General features: G+C 34.0%; 1 protein-coding gene across 1 annotated transcript in view; it reads right to left on the reverse strand.

The window, feature by feature from the left end:
- MDGA2 (MAM domain containing glycosylphosphatidylinositol anchor 2) overlaps positions 1-26,719 on the reverse strand; it is an 829,367-nt gene that overhangs the window by 92,040 nt on the left and 710,608 nt on the right. The window contains exon 9 of the mRNA XM_081140380.1: positions 21,285-21,554. Coding sequence (XP_080996506.1) covers positions 21,285-21,554 — 270 coding nt within the window. The remainder of the gene's footprint in view (positions 1-21,284; positions 21,555-26,719) is intronic.

Genomic DNA, 26,719 nt, shown 5'->3' on the forward strand with positions numbered 1-26,719 from the left:
TAAAATATACATAAGAAAAAAATTGTCATTCAAAGTTTTACATAGAATTTATGTAAAAGTAAATTCATTCTATTTTGTGAATAACTTTTGAAAAGTAATTGAATTGAGGTTTCAAAATATGATTTTAAGTGTAAAACTCAAAGTAAAAGATAAGAAGCTATGAGATGTCACTTTCTTGGTCTAAAAATGCTAGCTTAAAATATAATAAAAATATTTTTAGATGCATACTTATGTTTACAAGCAAGAAAGATGATTATTCCACAGGGGTCAAAAAACAAAGAACTGGAAACCAAACAATTAATGGGTTTAGAGAGAAAAGAAGTGCTGTTACTTTGTACCCTTGGGAGCTGAGTTTTAGAGCCATAAGGGAGAAGGTTAATGGGCCAGTCCAAGATGGAAAATTGGAAATTAAGACAACACATTCGATCAAGATCAGTAAAAACAGCAATCTCAGACATAAGGTATCCTAGAAAAAAGCTGCCCCTCACCAGCATAGGAAGGTGACAAAAATACTATATTAAGAAACAAATCATCCTTGGCTAGAGATACCACTGCAGTGCTTCAGTGGATCTAGTATCAAGTGGTTCTTAAAGAACATGCTTGCAGCTCAGACTGCAGAGGTTTCTCCAACTCAAACCTCAATGAATATGAACTCAAAATACAAGATTAGTAACATGCAGGGAAATGCTCCTTTTTGATGACTAAAGAGGATAATAAACAGCGGACTTAGACTACAGCTGATGCAACCATGAAATGGAATTTATAAATAATTATGTATGAAGCAACTAAAGAAATACAATGGAAAATGGTAAACAAACTCTATGGGACTTTCTATAGTAGAACAATTAATACTGTCTATTGAAACTAAAAGTAGGCTTCACAGGGAACCTATCTAAAATCTTTATTGATCTTGAAAAAGAAGAAATTCCTCAGACAGATAAGGTTGGCTGGTGGGGGCATAAGAGAAGGGGGGAAGTAGAGTATGGCCTTAGGAAGAGAAAAATGAGTAAGAGACAATATTTTAGAACTGACACGAGATCTGGTGTGACTGTAACGTGCCATACCCATCTTTTCTACCACACTGTGTGCTTTTGAATAACATAAATGTTCTTATCAACTCTTACTACAATGGCTAACACAACACAAGTACTTAAATAAGACAGGGAGTCAGGTCAGTGCTAATTTATGAAGTGTCTTGTTTGATATGATAAGATGTTTTATATTTACCCTATAGTTCAATCATTCTAAAATTATTTTAACCAGTACTCATCAGTGGGAGAAAAATCTTATATTGAATCCACTGATTTTTATTGTCCAGTTTGAAATAACTCAGTGACATCAAAGAATTAAATGAGAGCTACATCAATGTTCAATATGGTAATAATGAAAGAATTTTAAAAACACACTTGAGAAGTATCAAGCATAATATAACAATTTAAAACTTTTCAAAGCTGTATTTATGGGTACAAGGAAAGTAATGCATAAATCTATGGCAAACAGAAACACTGATGATGTGCTGATTTAAAAAAAATACTTCTAAAAATCACAGGAATCAGAGTTCTCTGCCTGTATGCATTTTTAATAAAAGCTGATCAACACTAGTTAAGTGCTTTTGGAGTGAGTCATATTGTGTTTAGACACACAGACTAAGGCAATGAATTACTTGTTACAATTTATTAGGCATAATATACATAAAAATCTATGTAGCTCTCATTCCTTCATAGGGCAGAAGAAAGAACATGAAATTGTTGGAAGTATAATTACCTTTTCTTGAAATTAATGAATCTTGAGTCATACTAAAAAGAAAAGAAATGCTTCTACAGAAATTGGGATTTTTCTAAGTTTTTAATCAGGAATATGATATAAACCCACTTTATATTTTACGATTATATCTAGTAAGTAAAAAGAGAAGAGATCAGATAAGTGAAAAAACTCTTGGCAGGAAACCAGTAAGAAGACAGTCTTTAAAACAGAACCATTGCATAAATACAAGTAATTAACGCTAGTCCTCTGAGTGGATGTTGTGGGGAGACTCCTAAATTTTCAATCTTCAGAGACTGTATGGGCACCGAGTTTCTAAATGAGATGGAAAGAACTTTATGCCTCTCATCCTGGAAAAGGAGTGAAGAATTGCATTACCTTGTAGGTGGGTCCTGTCCTTCTGGAACTTTATAGTTTTGATGTAAAGCCATGTAAAAATGTTACGAAATAAGGCATAAGGAGTACTCTGAGAATAAAAAGGTTTACTTTTTTGAAGTCAAAGGAATTTTTTTTAAAGAATCAATGTACTTGTGTGTGTTATATATGTTTCGTATTTAGTTATATGATACTTAATACTAGTCTTTATCTCATTAAAAGTAAGTAACAGAGGAATTATTACTAAATTGATTGATTCTGCCTATACTCCCTTGACTAGAAAGGCGGTAAATTAATATGAAGAAGAAATGAAAAAAATGGAAAACACGTAAGTTATACTTAACAAAAGAAACTATTGCATCTGATGAAGAACAATTTATCCTAGAGTTAAGATGAATGTCATAGCAGCAATAAAACTGAGTGTCATCAAGAGTTTGTTCAACAGGAATACCTTGTCAATATGTGTGCAGAAAACAAAAACATAACAACTAAATTATACAGCTGTGAAATCAATGACAACATCTCTCAGTCAATGATTGTTTAGGGTTCATAAAAAGTAAAAAATATTGCAAGACTTGTAACAATTTAGAACCCAACTAAATCCTTTAGGTTAAATGCCTTTGTATTTGAAATGCAGAAGTGTTTTTCTATATTTTCTTTTCCCATTTAGAGACAGTCAATATGTTTTTAAATGAGTAGCTGTTATTGTGACATTATTTTGAATTTGCAACATAACTGCTTTTATTCAACCTTGATATGGGTCCATTTTCTTCTGCTGGAATCAGGACTCTGAAAACCACACTAAGGCAGACTGCTCAATGACCACACTTTAGCACTCAAGACTTTCTTTAGAACTCACAGTCCTGGAGAGCAAGTTTATTGACTGGCTAAATAATAAAATTAGTGATAGTTGTGTCAGTCTTTAAAAATCACTGGGATCTCTATAGAAAGCTTTCCAATTTGCCCAAGCATAAGATATAGTTCCCTTGGTCACATTATGATTTTCTTTGTAGGTTATGCCTTTTCAAAATAAAACTGTTAAAGAAGTAAATTTCTCACTCTCCCCAAATTGACATTTTTAAAGTAATCTGTATTAGTTAGTGTTCTTATTTCATATCTGGAATAACTTAAAAAAATAAATTTTAGCACCATTTAAATAAAATCTAGTCACTAAAACAATATTTTCAACAAATGTATGTTCATGAATTTACGTTATGAACTGATAAATTCCTAATACTATGTGTAAAGCATTTTTATGAAGGAAATACAGCAATAGAAACTGGGAACAAGCTTTATGGGATTTATGGCTAAATTCCTTTATGAAAGGAAACCTTGCCTACCCATCTTTACCTCTTTTCTCTCTTGCATTTGCAGATCCATTTTTTAGATTGTCTATTGATTGTAACTATTGCAGTTTATTCTGATAATGTCAAATTTCAGTCTTCTCACTGCACACCAATAAAAGGCTCCTAGCTTGTGTGTGTTTAATAAATGAACCAGTGAACATTTCTCCTGATTGCTCTTCTCCTGTCTATATTCTGATGACTCAGTGGCAAAGGCTGAACGTTCCTAAAACTCTAGTTTTATCCTCACACATCTTGACAAGTTAAAAAGAAACAATTTTCTGTGTGATTTCTTTCTGCTTTTAAATTCTTACCTTTTATTTTTTTTGGTGCCCAAATCATAACTATCCTTTCTTTGTTAAATTACTATTTCTTCTATTATAACATCAATATAATTAATGAAACTATCTCCCCAGAACAGAACACTCAAAATATGTATCATTAATTTCAGTAGGACTTTGAAAAACCATTTCATCATTTTCTAGTTGTAATGCAGAAAAAAATATTTTAAAATAATTCCTGTTGGTTTACGTTTAGGGATTTATTATTATTTTTTAGGGTAAATGATATAATGTCAGTTTAGTTGTAGACATGTCAATAAAAATCTTTACAGAAATTTTCCTTAAAATTTTATTAAAATAAACAAAAATTGCTGGATAATCAATAGACCATCAAAAATATTACTGGAATAACAAAAATTGATATAGAGCAAAATGGGATAATGTGTGTGTACATTACCTAAGAGTAGACAAATCTCAGTTATTAAGCATTCAATTTTCTTTCTTGATCCACATAGGTTTGAAGTTGATTAGGATTATTAAAATAATCTAGTAAAATGCATTTGGAGAAAATGCCATATAGGGTTATCATGATATACTTATGAAATAGCTTCATACAAATCACATTCTTTATTAAAATGCATTAGCTTAAAGCACAATAATAATTAAGTAATTAAAGAGGTAGCAATATTCTTTTCCTAGTTAACAAAAAACATTGAAAGAACATACTTAGACTTGTGTGAAAAATTATAACTTAGCCTTTTAATATAATTTGCTTTAGTAACTTACATTCACTTGAATATATTCTCCTATCGTAATTCAATTTTTCTTTACAACTACTTCTTAAAAGATTAGATATTTAGAAGAAATATATTCTTAGAAATATCTACTTGTGAAATTATTTAACTATAATGAATTTAAATTGTCTACGTTAAAATAATTTTTATTTCAATATTTGAAATATAGAATGAACACAAGACTGACTTTTATAAGTTCCTAAGAGTCATCTTCATATATTAATAATTTAGCCTTTTCCTTAATTTCTAAGAAGGTCAAGACCATTAAATTAAAGATCAAGAAAATGGCTTCCAGGCCTATTTGCTGAGAGGTAGAAAATATGAAAATAATGATAAAATGCAAAGACTCTTTTTTTTTTTTACCAAGAATCCTGCCATTGATGATTAGGAGACAAATTACTCAGACTGAAGTAAGTGAGCAACCAAATAGGCTTTCAGAAGTAATATAGCTTAATAATTGCTTCTTGAAATGACAGGGTTTTACCAAACCTCTGAAATGACAAGGTTTTACTAAACCTCTAAATGTCCAAGCCATACATATCCACATCTGTTGGAAACTAATGTGATGTTTCCCATGTAAAAATCCTCCCCCAGCTTAAAACATTTCTTAAAAGAGTTCATCACTTCATTTGTGTAGGTTTCTGCCATATAAAGAATTAATAAGTATAGTGTAATCAGCAAATAATAATAATAATAACAGATTTGTTTTGTTACTGGTAAGGACTCTTTCAATTAGGCTTTTTGGTTCTCAAAAATACAATTATTTCATGAAGTTAGATGGGTTGAAAAGATATCTCTGGAGATTCAAATGGATCAAAATACAGGGTAGGGCAAAAGTAGGTTTACAGTTGTTCACATGAAAACTAATATAATAATTCATAAATAATAACACAAAAATAAACTCTGTGCTTTGTGTACTCACAACTGTAAACATACGTTTGCTCCGCCTTGTACACAATTTGTTCTATTTAAGTTATTTGATATAGTCTTTATTTAAAAAAACTTTCATAGTACTGGAGAAACAGTAAGTATTCAATAAACATTAACCTCCTACTCTATCCTCCCCTACAAAACAAGAAAGGAAAAAAAAAAGTAAAATAAATAAAACTTTCTATGAATAGTTCCATAGTTGGTTCATTGTTATTGTTCAGAAGCACAGGATCTTAAAGCAGTTTTAAAACTAAGCTAGACAAATTTAAATGAGCTTCCATTTATTTTCTTTAAACTTTTATGAAACACTATTTCAATACAATTGAGTCACCTCTGACCCCTTTTAGGCATCCACCTAGAAAACAAAATATTTACATAAGATTTTTATTGGTTTACACACCAAATGTTTATAGTTGTCTTGGGTAATTTAAAACAAACACATGCATCTACCTGTTAAGATTTCAGCTTAAATGAATAGCGCTTTTACTCAAAACTGTAAATTTACTTTGTCAAAAAAATGCAAAATATGGATAAGTTTTTGTTTTTTTCAAAATAGGCTTAGATCAGGATCTGGCCCAAATTTTTTAAAAGATTATTTGGACTTGATGAAACATTTGACTTTCACATTTGGCACTCAAATAGGAAATTGCTAAGGGTTTAGAGAAAGTTTGGAAGCAAAAACTGTAAGTCCACTGATATTTTACTTAGAAATATCTAAGTCAGTCTTATGTGTATAAAAACCACATGTTCTAAAGAAAAAGAATCTGGCAAGCTCCTCTGGGAATAGAAATGGTTGACTATTGGTGGAGAGGAAACTCTTATGAAGGGAAAGAAAAAAAAGGCAACTGTTTAATACTGTACTTCAGTTGTCCCTTCGTAGACCATAGCTCCTGCCCTCGGGCCTTTGCTCACCAATACCCTGTCCAATATTTGAGACACATACCAGAATTCTATGTCTGGGGCTGCTATTTAAAGGTTACTCTATTTAATTAACCATTGCAATCATCAACTCATTGAGCAAGAAAATATCTTGAGAGATGAAAACTATATCTCAAATTTATATAGAAATTTGGTTTACAAAGTACTTTCAAAAATATTAACTTATTTTAGTCTTTACAGAGGTTGGGAAGGGTAAACATGCAAAGGAATATTACTTGGCTTAAGCTGCAAATCTTGAAGGGCAATAAGACAATAATTACTGTGCTAAAACAATACTTGTCTGACTTGCAGGTCATCTGTCAAAAAGGTCCAAATGAATATTTTGTAAGAAGAGACATTACAGCACTCACCTAAATATACATATAAAACTGGCTTTTAAACTGAGAGGGTCTGAATCCTATCTTCCTCAATGTATATTATTTTAGGAATGTCAGGATAATATGAAATTATTAGGAATGTCTCTGTTGGGAAATACTGCAGCAAATACAAGTCAGAGAGAATACAAAACTATTTGCTTCAATTTATATTGAAAAAACAACATTTAATTAATAATAGTACATGTCAATTTTCAGTGGGTGAGAGAAACACAACAAACTTTGTCAGTGGGTGAGGGCAGAACAAGGTCAGAGTAGCTGTCTGGGGTGCTGCATTTGCTATGTCGAAATGATGGCTCAAGGTTAATTTCGTGATTCTCTTTTGTTTGCATCTGAAGATTTATAGGCTATCATTTCAAGAGTCATGCCACTTCTTTCTTATATCACAACCATGTTTGTTAATGAGCCAACTCCCACATATGTATGTGTGTGATGGCATGGGGAGCAGAGACATAATTAGGATTGAAGAACAAATTCCATAGATGCCATTAAATTTCATAAGACAGAAGCAAATCCAGAAATAAAAAGTGATTATATACATAGTGTGAAATTTCTGGGAAAAGCACAGATCTCTTATTGTGTAGTGACTGCATCCTTGTTACAAGTCTCCTGTTTTGTACTAATAGTTAGTACACCATTATTCTTTGAACAATTCTGTTTTCCTGGGCTCACTCTATGCATCCCACACTTAAGAAATACTGCTGGGTAATCAAATCACTGAAGTATTTAGGAATTTAGAAGCTCAATTGCTAATTTTTATATGGACCAGAAAAGAAGCATAAATAGTATCTGGATCCCGCTTAAATATACAAGAATATTTATGAGGCAGTATATGGAATGACCAAAATTTCTGCCTATGTACTAGGGTCTATAAACTTCCAAAATGTTTCCTTGTTTGTTCTGGGAACCTACAAAGTACTTTTGGTATGTAATCCAAAAGTCAGTCACTTTGCTTTTCTATGCTTTTTTTCTTATTCCAGCTTCTATCAAAAGGACAGTCAAGGAACAGGCAACACACTTTTCCCTTGAGGTTGTGTATAGTGTGGCCAAATTCTATGTAAATCTGAATTATGTAACTAAAAAACTGTGTGCAAAAATACCGATATACAAAATTTCAAATAGAGTGTGTCGAAACAAAGGGAAAAATGCCAGGCAATGTGACATTTCAATTTCAGAGGTCCAATTTATTTTTGTTCAGTCTTGTAAAATCCTTCAGATGCTGAATTTTTCTTGCCTTATGCTACAAATATATCTGTGTAGATGGATAAGTTCTCATGAAATCACCATGAAACACTTTTGCATTGATGTCTTTCTATTCATGACTTTGTAAGGCTGCTTCCCGTCTTCTCATTGGCCACAGAAAATATCCTAATTGTAGTTTCTAAAGCATTAGGAGAAAGCTTAATCTGAAGATGAAACAGTTCTTTCTAGGCTAAAGGAAGAATGAGTGCCTAATCTTTCCCAAACAGAAGCCAGACTTTTTAAAGGCACGTTTGTTGTTATTTGTCAGGCACTATGCTAATCAACTTGCATATATTACATTTTGTAATATCCACAAGCCCTGCAGAATGAGAATATTCTTATCTGTTTCCTGTTACAAAAGATGAAAGTGAAGATTAGTGACCTTAAACAATTTGCCTTGTAATAAGCAACTAGTGAGTAACAAAGCTACATTCTGAACCCACACTGTCAAAGCCCTTTTAATCTCACATCCTACTACAAAGCGTGCCTGGGTAAAGGGGTAAGTGTGACTGAAATCCAGGCTCTATTCTTCTTGCAGCCATGTGTGCCTGGTATAGGAGACACATCTGCTTCAGGAAAGGGGCATTTTTCTCCAAAGTCACACACAAACATTGTTCAAGCTGGTGGGTTTCCTAGTAAAATGTTACTTCCACTAATCTAAAAAAGATCCTTACTCTGCCCATTGAGAATACAGAAACTTAAATTAAAATTTACCTCTGGGACTCAATCAGAATTGCATTATTATATCACTATCTAAAAGTATCATCAACACAGGAGTTAATAAAGGTAAGGGCTGACTGAATGTCTAGAATGAGAACTATATGTATTTTATTAAACATTTAACTCAGATTTAATGAATATATAATAAGCTGCAAATAAATGTCTTCCTTAAAGTTATACATTTCCTAAAAAACTTAGCAGTTCCAAAACATCTAAAAGCTTTGTGTTTATTCAAAGAAGCATTAGTTGAGATGTGCGCATGGAGGGGAACAGATGAATGAACTGACCCAGTGGCTCTAAGGTTGCGGGAGCTGAATGTTCAATGGTGTACTTATAGGCCACATTAACTTCTTGGCAAATGCTGCTGCTACACACGTGGGTGGTCCATTGCTGAATATGAATGTGCTGAATATAATTTAGGCAGGGAGCAAGAGGTGGTCAAGTGAGTTGGAGAGGAGCCCGGAAGGTATGCTGTTTGTCTTCTAGGAACATTTATTTTCTCCCAAACATATAACTGGAATTAATAAAGTGGATTTAGATGTGAATAAAGGAAACTAGTTATTGAAACTGAATTGCTGTGACTAAGAATAAGCAAAAGATCTATGGTTAAGACTCCTAGCATAAGAAAAAGATTAGGGCATAAATAACAGTTCTTATCATATTGCTAAGAACCACTGGCCTGGATCTGACTGCAAAGCAGGTATCCGCCTGCAGTTATATCCGGAGTCTTCTAGTAACTGCCATTTTGATGATTTCTTTAGAAATAGACAAAGCTCATTAGAGTGAAGAAAGAAAGAGATTTCTTAAGTAATGTGAAATTATGAGACTTTGGTTATATCCTCTGGTCCAAAACACAGAAAGAATTTATAAAAGGAAACCTCTGTGGACTTTTTCAACCTGTGGCTTCATCACAAAACCTCCTTTTAGAAAAGAGGATGGCCAGTTTGTGGGCAACCATCTGTGAAATCTCTTTCCTGGTCACTTGGCCTGGTTTCTGTCATGCCATTAGAACACGTTTTGCCCTGTTCTCATCCAGTAATCATCCCTTCAGGATGATGGACAGAAGCCAGGTGCTTAAATAGGCACTTGGAGGTAGGGGAGACGGCTTTGATTCCACAGAACTAAAAGTTCCTCCCATTCTTTATTACCACCCAACATCCACTGTAAAATCCAACTGTACTTCAAGTGCTAAACATACCCTTACAAAAAAGAATAGAAATACTAAACACATAATATTTATATATATGCTTTCATTTCTGTATTGGGGTTTCTTTGTTGTATTCTTTCGTGGTGTTAGTAAATATTATGAAGGTTTGTTTTTTTTTCAGGGAAAACTACTTGTGACTTCAGTCTGTTATCATCTTATTCTCGACTAACTGCATCTAATTCCTGCCCAAAATAATATGCAGAAGCTGTGAGAAATAGTTTTGGAATCCTGGGACCTACCTTGTTACGCTGATAACTCTGTGTCCCCTTTATTCTACTCAGCAGTGAAAGTCTTGTTAATCCTCCAAAACCTGATCCGTGTCTTTCATGTATTTAACTACTATACATGATCTTTATTACCAATATATCAGATCATTCTATATTCTTAATGTCACAGTCACTATCTCTTAAAGTAAGGGGTATAATTGAGAAAAGATGATAGTTATCCTGGGGAGGGGAAATACTGTGAAGATAACCAGTTTAGTGTCTCTGTTTAAAGGAAAGTAATTTAGAAGTTAGGGGAAGAAAATGGATTCTTGAGGAACAATCCATTTTTTAAAATTACCTTGAATATATTAACATAATATAGATTAAAAAAATTATATACATGATAGGATTAAATAGAAAAAATGCCATTCAAACTATGAACTACCTCCCAATCTCAACAGTAGCTTAGCTTAGTTTTCAAATATCATCCATTTATTCAGTAATACTTTACTGAAGTATAATTTAAATACAATAAAATCCACACATTTTAAGAGCAGATTTTGATATATTTAGAAATATATATATATATAACTATGTGATCACCACTGCCATACATAGGAGATTTCCATCAGTGCAGAAAGTTACTTCTGCCCCTTTGTAATCAATCAGCTATAGCCAATCAATCCTATTACTAAATATTCCTTTTGCTTGTTCAGGAAATTCATAGAAAGCATGCATTTTGGTGTCTGGTTCTGTTCACTCAACATATAGTTTTTGAAATCCATCCATCCATAGAATTGTGTGCACCAGTAGCTCTTTCCACTTTTATGACTGAGTAGATCACAAGTTGTTTATCAATTCAGCTGTTGATGGATATTTGGGTTGTTTCTAGTTAGAGGCTATTACAAATAAAGCTGCTATTAAAGTGTGTGCATAAGTCTTTGTGTAGACACATGCTTTCATTTCTGTTGGGTAATCATCTACTAGTAAAATTTCCAGATCACTTTCATGTTTAAGATTATGAGAGACTAACAGGCTATTTTCAAAAAAGTAATCTCATTTTACATTCCCAGAAGTAGTGTGTGTTAGTTTCAGTTACTCTATATTCTTATCTACAATTGGTAGTGTCAGTCTTTTCAACTTCAGCCATTATAATGTATGTGTAGTATTGTGGTTTAAATTTTATTTCTCTGGTAGCTAATGATGACAATCACTTTTTATGCAATTATTGATCAACCATATACTCTTTTTTGCAATGTCTATTCAACCTTTTGCTAATTTTTTAATTAGACTGTCTTATTATTGAGTTTTAAGAGTTATTTATACATACTGAATATGAGGACTTTGTCACATAGATGCATTTCAAACTTTTTCTTCCAGTCTGCAGCTTGCCTTTTCTTTTGAATAGCAAAAAGACTGTAGTTATAATAACATCGATATATTACTTTTTAATGAGTCATGCTTTTGTTTACTTTCTAAGAAATACTTGCATATCTTAAATTTGCATAGATTTTCTTTTATGTTCTCTTTAGAACTTTACAGTTTTAGCTTCTTATATTTACATCTACAATCAATTTTAAATTACTCTTGTGGGTAGCGTGAGGCATCATTCAAGGTTTTTTTTTCACATATGGATATACAGTTGGTCTAGCACAGTTTATTTAGAAGACAATTATTTCCCCAATGGATAATGCTGGTGACTTTGAAAAACTAAAGTGACCATATATGTATTATATCTGTGACCATAGAAGCCTATTTCTGGATCTTCTATCCTAGTTCATTGATTTACATGTTTATCTTTATACAAAACCACACTATCTTAATTACTGTGCTTTTACAATAACCTTGAAATAAAGTGGTATGAATCTTCCCGACCCTTAACTATTGTTGGACCTTAGTTTTCCAAACAAAATCTAGAGTATGCTTTTCAATAATAATAATAATAAACATATAATGAGAGTTTTGCTAATATTGCATTGCCTCTATAGATGAATTTGGAGAGAACACACTTCAATACAATATCCATTCTTCCAATTGATGAGCAAGGTATATTCCTCCATTTATTTAGGTTTTCTTAATTCCCCTCAGTAAATTTTTTTTAGTATTTTTAGTTTATGTATTGTACATACTTTATTACACTTATTCACATTTTTATATAATTGGAAATATTTTTACATTTTAATTTTGATTTTTGTAGCTATTATACAGAAATATGATGGACTTCATATGCTGATTTTGCATCTCATGCTACTGCTAAATTATCTTATTAATTCAAGCCAATTTTCCTGTACATTTTTAGCATTATCTACAAAAACAATCATATGATCTGTGAATAGAAGTAGCTTTTCTTCTTTTTTCTCATTCTTTTGCATTTTATTTACTTTTTTATTAAGTGTATTGGGATGGCATTGGTTAGTAGGTTTCAAGTATACATTTCTATGATACATGATCTGTATATTGCATTGTGTGTCTAACTCTCGATTATTCACAGGTGTTAAAATCTTTAATGCCCTATCCAGGTGGCTCAGTTAGTTGGAGTGTCATCCCATACACCAAGAAAAAGAAAAGGTTTTGGGTTTGATTCCTGGTTAGGGCTCATACCTAGGTTGTGGGTTCAATCCCAGGTTAAGGTCAGGTAACATAAGGGAGCCAATCAATTAATGTTTCTCTTTCACACTGATATTTATCTCTCCCCCTCTTCTCACTTCCTCTCTCTAAAAATCAATAAACACACACACATATATGCTCAGGTGAGGATTATAAACAAGCAAACCTTTAGCTATATTTATGGAATAGTCTATATTTCTTGGCACCCTTTATTTACAAATTTTGAAGCTCTGTTATTAGAGACACATATTTAGAACTCTTAGGTCTTATTTTTTTTTAAATATGTCTTTATTGATTTCAGAGAGAGGAAAGGAGAGAGAGAGAGAGACAGACAGAAACATCAATGATGAGAGAGTCATTGGGGATCGAGTCCGCAACCTGGGCATGTGCTCCGACCGGGAATCGAACCCCGATCGCTTGGATCCTAGGTCGACGCTCAACCGCTGAGCCACGCCCGGCCGGGCCTCTTAGATCTTTTGTATAAATTCCTCTTTTATTATTATTAAATATCCCTCTTTAGCACTTACATTTTTCTGTGCTGAAGTGCTTTTGTCTGATAATAATATAGCCATGCCAGCTTTCTTATGTTTGTTGGCATCTTTTTGTATACCTCCATCCTTTCTCTGTGTCATTGCATTTACTGTAACATGTTTCTTGTAGAAAGAAGTGTATATCTTGTAGATAGCTTGCTTTGTTTTATCCTGTCCTATTTTTTCTGATACTAACTGGACTATTAAGTTCATTTACATTTCACGTAATTATTAATACAATTGGGTTAAAGTCTACCATCTGTTTTCTTCTGTCCTTTCAGTATTATTTTTGTTGTTCATCTGCTGCTCTTTTCCTGTGATGTTTTGAGTAAATTAAAATATATTTTAGTTCTTTTGATGCACCACTTAAAAAAAACTTTTCAGATGTCTCTGTAGAGCTAAAACTATGGAACTTTAACTTACTAATTCTACTTAGAGTCAATATCAGAGTAAGTATTGTACCACTTAATATATTTCACACTTCAGGATTCTCTGCGGTCTCTATTCACTGCTCCCCACAACAATATAGTTCAAATTAATCTTATTATTGGTGCTATTGTTGTGACATTTTAGTTCTAGATATGTTAGAAACTCTAACTTACAGTGTTATTATTTTTGCTAAAAAACAAAGATTGGCTGACTTTTCCTTAAAGGGCTAGTTAGCATATATTTTAGGTTTTTGAGCCATATGGTTATTGTTATAACTACTCACCTTTCATGTTTTTGCATGAAAACAGCCATAGACAATACATAAACAACAGGGAAGATTATATTCCAATTAACTTTTACTTATAAAAACAGTTAGTGGGTCCCCAAGTTGTAATTTGCTGACCATTGTTCATATGGCTGTTTATTAGGGAACTTACAAGAAAAAAAGAAACAGTCTTTTATCTTTACCACTTATTTAATGGATCTAATCAGCTTCATTTCGTTTTTTACCCAGCTTTAATGAGGATAATCAGTATACAAAAAATTCCACATAATTAATATATACAATTTGGTAATTTTGCACATATGTATACCTCATGTAATCATCTCCACAACCCAGGTAAAAAACATACCCATTGCCTTCAAAAGTTTCCTTTTGTTTGTGTGTATGTGAGAGTGTGTGTTAAGAGCACAAAAATAAACTTATGGTTTATTATGATTTATCACCCAGCTGACCTTCATCAAGGGTGCCAAGAATACCCAATGAGAAAAGAACAGTCTCTTCAATAAATGGTTTTGAGAAAACTGGATATCCACATCCAAAGGAATAACATTGGACCCTTGTCTTACACCGTACACAAAAAATTAACTCAGATTGATTAAGATTTAAACGTAAGATCTGAAACCATAAATTCCTATAAGAAAACATATTATAGATCCTATATTTCTTCTTATAGATCCTGATTTCCACTGATAACCATTCCTTTTAGTATGCAGAGTATCCTTTGCCATATTTTATGGTGCACTTTTGCTGACTGCTGATTTTCTAGCTTCATTTCTACAAAAAATATATTCATTTGGCCCTATTTTTAATGTATAATTTGACTGGATATAAAATTATAAACTGACAGTACTTTAAAGATGTTTAAAGAGTTAAAAATGTTGTTCCACTGTTTTCTAGTGAACATTGTTAATAAAAGAGGGGGTAATTGTCATACATATTATTAGAACATCATTTTGATTCTGGCTGCTTTGAAAAGTTCTGTCTTTGGTTTTCCACAGTTGGATTATGGTTTGCCTAGGTGCAGTTTTCTTTTTATTTTTCTTGCTTTATGTACCATGATATGCTTAGATCTGTAGCTTTGAAAATTTTTTGTCCCATAATAATTATTTTTTTCTACTTCAATTGCACTTAATTTATATCATTTTACACCATCACCCAGGTCCTTGGGTGTCTCCATTGATCAAATCATTAATGATTTACAAGTCTAAGTACATTTAACTATGTATACATATTTTCTGGAACTTGTACAAAATCTTCCAAAGAAAGATATGATAAATGGTGTTTCAGTTTCTACAACAGTTCACAAAGCTTACTTAAACCACAAAAGAACTAAGCTTAAATTCACCATAACAATATAATTAAATAACATAAATGAAAATACACAGTATTTTGTCATATTATAATTAATATTTTCTAAGATGGACAGTGCACTGCTAGGTAGGCTGGTCAGTGTTCCCAAAATACCTTTGCTTGCTTTCTTATTTTTCTTTAGAGTAAATATTCTCAAACCCTCTTTAACTTCTCAGTGAATACAGCCCCACTCTCCTACCTCCATAGTTCCACACACATCACCCACATATTAAATAAATTGAGAAAACAGGTCTGAACTTTTGAGCTTTTCTGGGAGCTAAAATAAATAGAGGTGTGAGGGCTGCTCATGCCTTTTAGTTCTATTCTGTACATTTTGATGTGTAGTGAGATCAAATCCACTTTTGGGTAACTATATAACATTCATGACAAGTGGAAGAGTCATCTTGAATTTGGTAAAATACTTGTAAGAATACAAATTTAAAATTTTCTTAGTTAATTTAGTTCTCAGGAAGTATAGAGAATTATTTCCAAAGATCTGTTTTGTGGATAGAAATATATGCATAAGATGGTGGCTGACTGAGTGAAAGCTACACTGACATTCCCAGGACAAAACTAGAATTACAACTGAAATATAGAAAAGACATCCTGAATAATTAACTTCAACTGAAGACTAGCTGGAGAGCACCCTAATAACCAAGGAAGAAAAGTGGAGACCACATAGAGACTGGTAGAAAGTGTGGAGGGGTGAGGGGGCTGGCTGGGCTCCCATAGGCAGCAGCTGAAGGTCCAGAGGGATCTCTCAGCTGTGGGGGTTCCCACTGAGGACTCTGGGGCCTAAACCCCAGGCTGGGCTTTTCAGCCAAGACCACTAGAACTGAGAAAGGTGCCCACATAACATCTGGCTGTGAAAAGCAGCCAGGTTTCTGTCTGCCAAGGAGAGATCATTGGAAATGCAGACACCCTCTTAAAGGGCCAATGCACAAAGTTTTGTGTGCAGCCACTCACCTTGGGCTCCAGGACAGGAGAAGACAGAGTGAACGGGAGCTCTGTGAGGAGAATCTAGGGTTGTGGGCTCGAGAGATAGAGAGCTCAGAGGGTGCCCTTTTAGATTCTTGTGCTGAGTCATTCTCCCATACTAGAGAATCAGACATTTACCTTCCAAGCAGCTTTTGCCTGAGGAGGAAGTAATTGCCCCACCCTCCTGGAAAACCTCTCGCCCTGCCCTGTGGAGTTTCTACAGCCTGAGGCTCCTTAAGAGAATCAGATTAATCAGCCTGCAGGCAGAGGCAGACCACAGAGTGCTTTGAGTCTTTGCCTGATCTTCTTCTGGACCCAAGCCTTGGAAATGCAGACTTTGGTGTGCATCTTGGTCCTGTTCAAATGCACCCAGCCCCAACAGAAGGGACCTCAAGCCATGGGTTGTTGATAGCTCCAAACAGGGTACTTAAGGCAAATCACAAACAGTGTCTGACATTGGCGTGCACCAGAGACCTTCCAAAAAGACTGAGAGTCCTAGCAGGCCTACCTAATACAAAGAAACACACTCAAACAGGCAGCCAAAATGGGGAGACAAAAAAACAAGCCCCAAATGAAAGAACAAGAGAAGTCTCCAGAAAAAGAGCTAAATGAAATGGAGATAAGCAATTTATCAGATATAGAGTTCAGAATACTGCTTGTAAGGATGCTCAACATTATGAAAAAAGATATTGAAACTATGAAAAATAACCAGTCAGAAACGAAGAATGACATATCAGAAATAAAGAATACATTGGAAGGAATAAACAGCAGATTAGAGGAAGCTGGGGATCAGATCAGCGAATTAGAAGACAGGGTAGGAAAAAAATCACTCAGAGATCCAAAAAGATAAAAAACAATTAAAAAACAGGAGGACAGTCTAAGGGAGCTGGGACAACATGAAATGTAACAATATTTGCATTATAAGAGTGCCAGAAGAGGTTGAAAATAAGCAAGGGCTAGAGAACCTGCTTGAACAAATAATGGCAGAAAACTTCCTTAACCTGGTGAAGGGAAAAGTCACACAAGTTCACAAGGCACAGAGAGTCCTAAGCAAGAAGAACCCAAAGAGGCCCATGCCCAGACAAATGCCAAAAATTCAAGAGAAAGAGAGAATCTTAAAGGCAGCAAGAGAAAAACAATCTATCTACAAAGCAGCTCCCATAACGTTGTCAGCTGACTTCTCATCAGAAACTATACAGGCCAGAAGGGAATGGCATGAAGTATTCAAGGTAATGCAAAACAAGGATCTGAAACTCTATCCAGCAAGGCTACCATTTAAAATAAATAATGAAATAAAGATCTTTCCAGACACTAAAAAAGCTAAATGAATTTATCACCACTAAATCAGCACTGTAGGACATGTTAAAGAACTGCTGTAATTAGAAGTAGAAATAGAGCATTGCAAGAAATGTTAAAGGAACTGCTGTAATAATAAGAAGAAACAGAGAAACATTGGTGTAAAGAATTAAAATGTCAATAAATAAGGACCTATCAATAATAACCTTAGGACTTCAAGGGAGAGATGAACAGCAATACAGTCATTGTCATGGTCTTTAATCCCCCACTGACTTCACTGGATAGATCTTCCAGACAAAAAGTCAACACAGAAACAGTGACTAAATGGCACACTAGATCATATGGATTTAATTGATATCAACAGAACATTTCACCCCAAAGCTGCAGAATATACATTCCTTTCAAGTGCACATGGGTCATGCTCAAAGATAGACCACATGTTAGAGCACAAAACGAGTCTCTACAACTTCAAGAAGACTGAAATTATGTCAGGCATCTCAGATCACAATGGCATGAACTTAGAAATCAACTACAGTAAAAGCCCTCAAAAACGTTCAAACACATGGAGGCTAAATAGTGTGTTATTAAATAATGAATGGGTTACCAATAAGATCAAGAAAGAAATCAAAAACTTCCTGGAAATAAATGAAAATGAACATACAACAATCCCAAATCAATGGGACACGGCAGAAGTGGTACTAAGAGGGAAGTTCATAGTACTATAAACCTACCTTAAAAAGCAAGAAACATTTTTAGTAAATTATCTAGCCCTAGAACTTAAAGAATTAGAAAGCTTCTTGTGAAGCCGTCTGGACAAGGGTTTTTGTTTGCTGGAAGTTTTTTTTATTACTGCTTCCATTTCATCAATTGTTATTAGCCTATTCAGGTTTTCTGATTCTTCCTGATTCAGTTTCATATTATCTCACTCATATGTGGAATCTAATAAACAAAATAGTCTGAGGAACAAAATAGATGCAAAGACATAGAGCATGGAAGATACTGATGAATCTTAGTGGGAAGGTGGGGGTGGGGGAGTGGGTGGGGAGAGATTAATCAGAGAATTTATATGCATGTATGCATAACCCATGGACACAGACAATAGTGTGGGGAAGACCTGGTGGGGGGGCGGATGTGGGATGGAGGGGATCAATGAGGTAAAAAAGGGGGTATCTGTAATACATTCAACAATAAAGATAAATTTAAAAAAAGAAATATGTGCATAAAACTATATGTATCTTTACACATTATATTCACACTCCTCTTTATAGCTTCAAAGGGTTTTGAATTGTAGGAAATCCGTTAGAATTACTTCTGATATGTTTTAGTAGAAGTTATGGTCTTTCAAAGCTTCTTCTAGTCTCTGTTTTTATGAAATCATTTAAAAATATATTTACATGGATTTTATTGTATTTGGATTTCAGTCTTTTCCCTTTCTGTTCTTCAAAACTATTTTAGATTGTATGTGATGATATTGAAACATTGAGGTTGACCTGAAGATTGTAAAGTAAAAACGTACACTGGAAACAAATTCATACATGGGGCTCTTTCCTCTCCCTCTGCAGGGCAACCCATAACAGATTTATTCTTTTCTGTAGCTATAGAAATCTACTTATTGCACCCCATGGATTTGAAATGGGAAAACGGAGCTAGTTTTTCTTCTGGTCTCAGCTTGTCTTCTAGTTCACAAAATAGGATTTGTATCACATAACAGAGAGCAAATGAATATCTTGCAGAGTCATCATAGTCTAAACTAGAATAAAATTAGAAAACAGAAAATTAGAATGTGTATGTGCCCCCAAAGGTTGAGAAAAGGGATATAGTTAATTTTATAGGGTAGCCTTGTTTGGTAGATTAAAGGAGGAAGGTGCTCCATTGGTATGAATATGTAAAAAAACAGTTGTTTTTGTGATTCTTATTGCTATGAGACAATTATATGTAAACATGGAATAGAATTACATCATGCCACTTAAATTACCCTATAGAGTAACAGACTACATTCTTTTTCTCTTTTAAACATTCCTAGGGATAAAAATTAGCAGTTAGATCACCACCTTAAGTAATATTGTCCTATGGACTTTAGGTTTTGTTTTAATAGTTCACTTTAAGAATCAAAGTTGAAAAACTTTAAATTCAACTGAATGTTAATAAAAAGAGTTGTGAAACCAAGTGCTAATAAGATTCAGCAGAAAGGACATCTTTAGTTAATCAATTATATTTTATCTACCTAATTCCATTTCAGGAAGCAAACATGTCTCAAAGTGATTAATATTTAGAGATTTCTTTTGTAAGTTCTTATTAATAAGAATTTATATTATCAATGAAGTTTTAATGAAGTCTGAAAATTTTTAATCATAACTTTTACAATTGCTTTTTAGATTATATACAGTGTCTGGTTTCTTCTTTCACTAGCACAAACACTCCAACTATTATAAATAAATTTAACTAGAACAAAATAATAATTAAAAAGAGTATATTCTTTTTGTGTATGCCTCAACCCTACCTGAAAAATAACACAAATTTTCCCTGGCTGGGTGACTCAGTTGGTTGGAGCATTGTCCAGCACACCAAAAAAAGGGTGTGTGTTCTATTCCAGTGACGGCACATACCTAGGTGGCAGGTTCCATCCCTGGTCGGGGTGAGTTCAGGAGGCAACCAATCAATGTCACTTTCTTTCAGCGATGTTTTGTTCTCTCTTTCCCTTCCTCTCTCTTTAAAATTCATAATAAACATATCCTCGGGTGAGAATTAAAAACACTAACAAACAGCCCTAGCTGTTTTGGCTCAGTGGTTAGAGCGTCGGCTGGCAGACTGAAGGGTCCCGGGTTCCATTCTGGTCAAGGGCACATACCCCAGTTTCAGGCTCAATCCCTGGTCTCGGTCGGGGCAAGTGCGGGAAGCAACCAATCGATGTCTCTCTCTCACATCGATGTTTCTCTCTCTCTGTCTCCCTTCCATTCTCTCTCAAAGCAATGGAAAAAATACCCTCAAGTGAGGATTAAAAAAGCTAACAAACAAAAAACACTCAAATTTATTTTAGTATATAGATGATAAAAATAAATTAAATAAGTACCTGAGATTTAACACAGATTTACTATTTCTTTAAATACATTAAAAGATAATAACATAAAATATTGATACTTCTCTCTAATTCATTATACATGATACAACTTTACTGCTCTTCTTTTGAATATTTATAAATTTACAGTGAGCTCAGGACAAAACAGAGATTCAGCACACATTAAGAGGTAATAAAGAATTGAGAAAAAAATTGAAAAGAAAGCACACTTTCTGCTATGAAGAAATCAAGCAGGTGTTGGTCCCCAAGGGATTTTAGACTTGCAGAATAACGTATATATTCATTAACATCTGCAATTTGATCTACACAAAGTTAGTTAATTAACCTCACAAACTACTTGAATTCACATAAACTTCTAATTTTATAAATACATAAACTACCTTAACTACTAAAATAGACTTGCCTTCAAAATAAATAATAGACTTTTAACTTGAACAGTCGAGCTGCTCATAGTATGCTCCATAAATTTGCAAAATGCTTTCATTCTCATACTGGTTTAATCCTAAGGCCCCTTGATCTCAAATATATACATATACACCTAAGCAAAATATTTGGAATATTACCTGTAACAAGAAAGCTGCATCTCCCGGCTCCAGCTTCATTGATGATGCTGCAGTTATAAACCCCATAGTTTTCATTGGAAAGACTCTTCACTGGGTACTCTGTGTACTCTTGAGAGTCAAACTGACCCGTCCGTAGTAACTTGTTGCCCAAGCGCCACTCATAGGTCAGTACCCGTATGGGATAGGCTCTCAGAACCCGGCAGCTCATAGTGACACTTCGTTCTTGTCCTTGTCGGATTTCCAAAAATGCTGGTTCCACAGCAGGAGGATCTGTGGCAAAGAGATGTTAAAATGGGTAAAATATGTAGGTTGCAATAAGCCAATGGCTATTCTTTTTGTGAGAAGCTATTTTAAAGAACACATTCAGCAACAGGGAAGGATATAAGAGGTGGGTGAAGCCATATCTAGGCCCAGGAGTTTCAGCTGGGGATGGGGAACTGATTTACTGAGTGTGGGCAGTGAAGGAGACTAGCTGCTTTAAAAAAGCATTAGCAAGTGAAACTAAGAGTGTTTACTTTTCCTTTCTAGCTGCTTCCTAGAAAAGACTGTCACGACTGCGTTTGGTTTATACTGTCAGCAACCAAAGGATTTTCTTCTGCGTATGAAATGCAGTCTCCAAACTAGCAAGAAAACCTTGAAACAGATAAAAGACATTGGTGAATTCTAATTATTTCCATGCAAGGCTCAGTCCTCGGGATTTGAGTACCCATTATATAATAAAATAGGTAACATAAGTATATAAGTTTATTTTCTAAACTACTTGGTTTGACTTATATGACTGCCAGTCATAATAACATGAGTAAATCTTAAGCAAACTTGACTCATTGTACTACAAGTGGATGTGGTTTTCAACCCACTGCAACGGGCATGTTTGTCTGGCTTAATTGTGATTTTTTTTTTCCATCTAATTAAAACTTGCTACACTTGGTACCTAATCTATTTGGTTTCTATAAGAAGATTTCTAAAAGATGTTACATACTTTTCTCATTATTTAGAGTAGTCAAAATATAGTCCTTTTTTTAATGACTCCAAATGGTCATAATTAGTGACAGTTATTTCCTGGGTGCTAACAATGGGCTTTATTTAATCAAAGAGCGTATGTGACCACTCAGGTTTACATTGCCCAACACAGTCATATCCTTGATTAGATATTTATGTAACCTCTTGAGCTGTGCAGTACAAACACTGTACAGCTCTACCTGGTATCCCTTCCATCAAGATGCTAAAAGGTTTTAGGACTACCGCACCAAATGTGCCGTCTGATATTCTTTTTGTGTTATTCCACACACTATTTTATACTATTGTTCTTCTCACTACCCATCTGTTAACTGTCACTTCTTGCTTCTTTCTTTTTTTTTAAATATATCTTTATTGATTTGAGAGAGAGGAAAGGAGAGGGAGAGAGGGAGATAGAAACATTAATGATGAAAGAGTCATTGATCGGCTGCCTCCTGCACGCCCCTGACCAGGGATCGAGCCCGCAACCCGGGCATGTGTCCTGATTGGGAATCAAACGCCGATAGCCAGGATCCTAGGTCAATGCTCAAACGCAGGGCCATGTCCGGTCGAGCTCTTCTTGCTTCTTTCAACAAATATCTTTAAAGCTATTCTTCTAATTCTAGTTTTATTCATGAATTTAATGTTTTTCTAATTTTTTAAAAAAATACTATTTTTGGTTTGTTTGTTTTAATTTCAGAGAGAGGAAGGGAGAGGGAGAGAGGAACATTGATGAGCTGCATCCTGCATGCCCCCTACTGAGATTCAAGCCCGCAAGGGCCCTGACCAGGAATCGGTGACATGGGATGACACCAAACTGAGCCACACAAGCCAAGCTTGAATTGAATGTTTTTAGTTCTTCTTACCTAACTGCTAAGAATTAAAAAAAAAAAAGATTAGAAAAAAATCCTGTTTGCCTGTAAGTTTATGGTCTAATACAATAGGCAGACATATAGATAGCTAATTTACAAAACAAGTACAATAAACTATTCTAGGCTAAAAAGTAGAGAATAAACTTAGGAGGACTGACCTGGGGAGGCATCTCAAGGAAGGTGATACTTGAGCTGTATCTTCCGGACATAAAGAAAATGATCATGTCAGCAAGCAAGAGAAAACATTCCAGCAGGGGGATTACTACATGTAAGGGTAAAGAGGCTATAGAGAGGGCAGTGTTCAGAGCAATATAGATGAGTGAGCATAGCTAGAGCACAAGTGAAAGAGGGCTTTGATGGAAATAAAGATGGAAGGGAAAGCAGAGACTTCTTGTAATTCTGTCTCCTTCTTGATTTACATATATTGATTGAGTCTATACTATTAGGTGCATATAAATTTAAAACTACTTTGTGTTATTGAAAAGTTTAAGCTTCTATCATTATAAAATAATCTTTATTTCTATTAATTATTTTTATTTAAAACTTTATTTTGTCTCATATTAATACAGTAACCGTGGCATTCATTTAGTTATTGAATGTTATGCCTTTTCGATCCTTTTATGCTTTCAGTATCCTTACATTGTACAAGCATCTCTTTTCAACATGTGGTTATATTCTTTTTTTTTTTTTTTTCAAGAAAATCTGATGATCTTTTTATTTTACTCAGAACACTTAGCACCTTATTCATTTACACTTATAATTATGGGTATATTTGGGTACAAATGTGTCGTCTTATTTTGTACTTTCTATTTGTTTTATGTTCATTTTTCTTTGTCTTATTTTAGATTGATGGATTGTTTCTTTATTCCAATCATTTCCTGCTACTAGTTGGGAATTTAACTACTGTTTCTATCATTTTATTGATTATTCAAAAACCCGCAACATGCATCTTAAGTTATTTAAAAATATCAATTAATATCTCTACCATCCTCCTGGACAAAATAAGAATCTTAAAAGACTTTGCTTCTCTTATTCACATGCCAGCATTTGTTTTATGAAAAACTATTGGACATTATAAAGATTTCATACCTGCATCTTTGTTTAGAATTATTCAGATATATCCTATTCACCCTTAATTCCTTCTTTCATTGTAAACCTTCCAATCTGTGATCACTTTCCTTGTGCCTGAAGTTCATCATTTAGAATTATCTTTAGTGAACATTCTAATGTGATGTTCTAAAAATATTTTTAATCTAATTCTTTTTTTTACATTATTATTGCTATATAGCTGACAGTTTTCTTTTTTCTCTTTTTAAAATTTGTCTTTATTGTTGAAAATATTACAGAGATATTCCCTTTTTCCCCATTGACCCCTTCCATCTCGCACCCACTCCCTGCCCCAAGCCTTCACCACACTATTGTCTATGTCCATGGGCTACACTTATATGCATATAAATTCTTGGTAAACCTCATTCTTAAGGAATATTTTCCTTGTACATGGGATTATAAGTTAGCAGTATTTTCTTTCAGCACAACAGGAAATATCTTCAGATGACCATTATTGCTGTAGAGAAGCAAGCTCAAAGTCCCACACTTTAAAGTGCGTCTTTTTTCCACCAGCTACTTTTAAAATCTCTTTGTTTTTGATACTCTACAGCTTCAATATAATATTTCCAGGTATGGGGTTGTATTTTACTTATAGTTTGAGACTTTCTGGGCCTCTTACATCTGTTAATTTAAGTTTGGTGTCTTTCAGCTAAGTGATTTTTGAAAACTTTTAATCATCAGTCCTTCAGATAATACCTGTGTTCTTTTCTTTCTGTCCTCATTTCCATTCTACCTTCTCTGTCTCTTAACCTCACTTCCAATTCTTCCATTTCTTGGTTTTTCTGTATTGCATTATAAATAACTTTTTCTGAGCTAATTCAGTTCATTAATAATTTCTTCAGCTCTTCTTAATACGCTAAACTCATTCATTGTGTTCTTAATTATGATAATGTAGTTTTCATTTCTAAATGTTTTGTGTGGCTCTTTTGTATACCTATTATACCACTTTATTTTATACTTTCTTATTACCTGCAAATATAGTAAGGCTTGTCCTTTATTTCTTTATACAAAGTATTTTTATACAGTCTGGTATTCCCAATTATGTTTTTAAAAAATATATCTTTATTGTTGAAAGTATGACAGATATCTTCTTTTTTCCCCCTATAAACTCCCTCCCTCTTCCCCACTCCCACCCCCTCCCCAGGTCTTCACAGCACTATTGTGGGTGTCCATGGGTTATGCATATATGCATATAAATTCTTTGGTTAATCTCTTCCCACCACCCCCCTTCCCTCTGAGCATTGTCAGCTGTTGCATGCTTCCATGTCTCTGGATCTATTTTTTTTTTTGTCAGTTTATTTTGTTCATTAGATTCCACATATAAGAGAGATCATGTGACATTTGTTTTTTTTTTCTGGCTTATTTTGCTTAGCATCGGTGTTTTTCTCTCAGGGTACCTTGTTACTCTATATTCTTTGTTAATTTTAATTCTATGATACTTCTTGCTGTTTAAAAATATTTATGGGACTACTTTGATGCCTAAGATGATGGTTTCTAGAAAGATTTGTGTCCACAAGCAACAATAGACATCAATATCTAGGATTTCATTAATTTAAGTTCACGGCTTAAGGTTTATTTTACTCATTTAGGTAACATGAATTTGAGTTTAAAAATCCACATAAAAATCCAACTTGTGATTATATCTTTAAGTATGACTTCCCACATCACCCTTACACTGCTCATTTCAAAAGCAAGTTTCTTTGCATTCATTTAGAAGTAGCAATGTGTAGACTAGGTTTACTTTGGCTTTAATCTTACCCTGTGGATATAGTCCTTTGAGCTCCAACTTCTTGGGGAAAGGGTTCAGGGTTCTGCAACCCTTGCCCAAAGATGTCATCAAAACTGAAGCTCAAATTTGCCTATATTAGCAAATGCCCTGGGGGCAAAAGTAGACTTAAGCTACTTCCCTTGCATTTGGCACTGTATTTTTATTTTTAATTTTTTAAATATATCTTTATTGATTTCAGAGAGAGGAAAGGAAAAGGAGAGAGAGCGATAGAAACATCAATGATGAGAGAGTCATTGATAGGCCACCTCTTGCATGCCCCTGACTGGAGATCGAGCCCACAACCTGGGCATGTGCCCTGGGCAGGGAATCGAACCCTGATCGCCTGGATCCTAGGTCTATGGCCAACCGCTAAGCCATGCCTGGCCAGGTGGCATGGTATTTTTAAAATAAACACTTTAATGTTTTAAATAATATTTTAAGACTATTTACCAGCAATTTCATTACTTTGTATTGGAAGGGTTTTACAGGACATACTTTCTATTATATGCTGAGAATTACATGTCTCTGTTAGCCAAGAGGAAGTATAGATCTAAACTTTCAAATGGGGGGCAAACTGCAGGCTATGGTTCTTTTGAGATAGTTCAGAGTAAGTGTTAACAAAGACAAATAAAATGGTAAATTTTACTTTACTCTTGAATATAATGACTTATAGGGTTAGAGGAAAATTGAGG

This window comes from Miniopterus schreibersii (genome assembly GCF_964146895.1).
Source record: "Miniopterus schreibersii genome assembly, chromosome: 1".
NCBI lineage: Eukaryota > Metazoa > Chordata > Mammalia > Chiroptera > Miniopteridae > Miniopterus > Miniopterus schreibersii.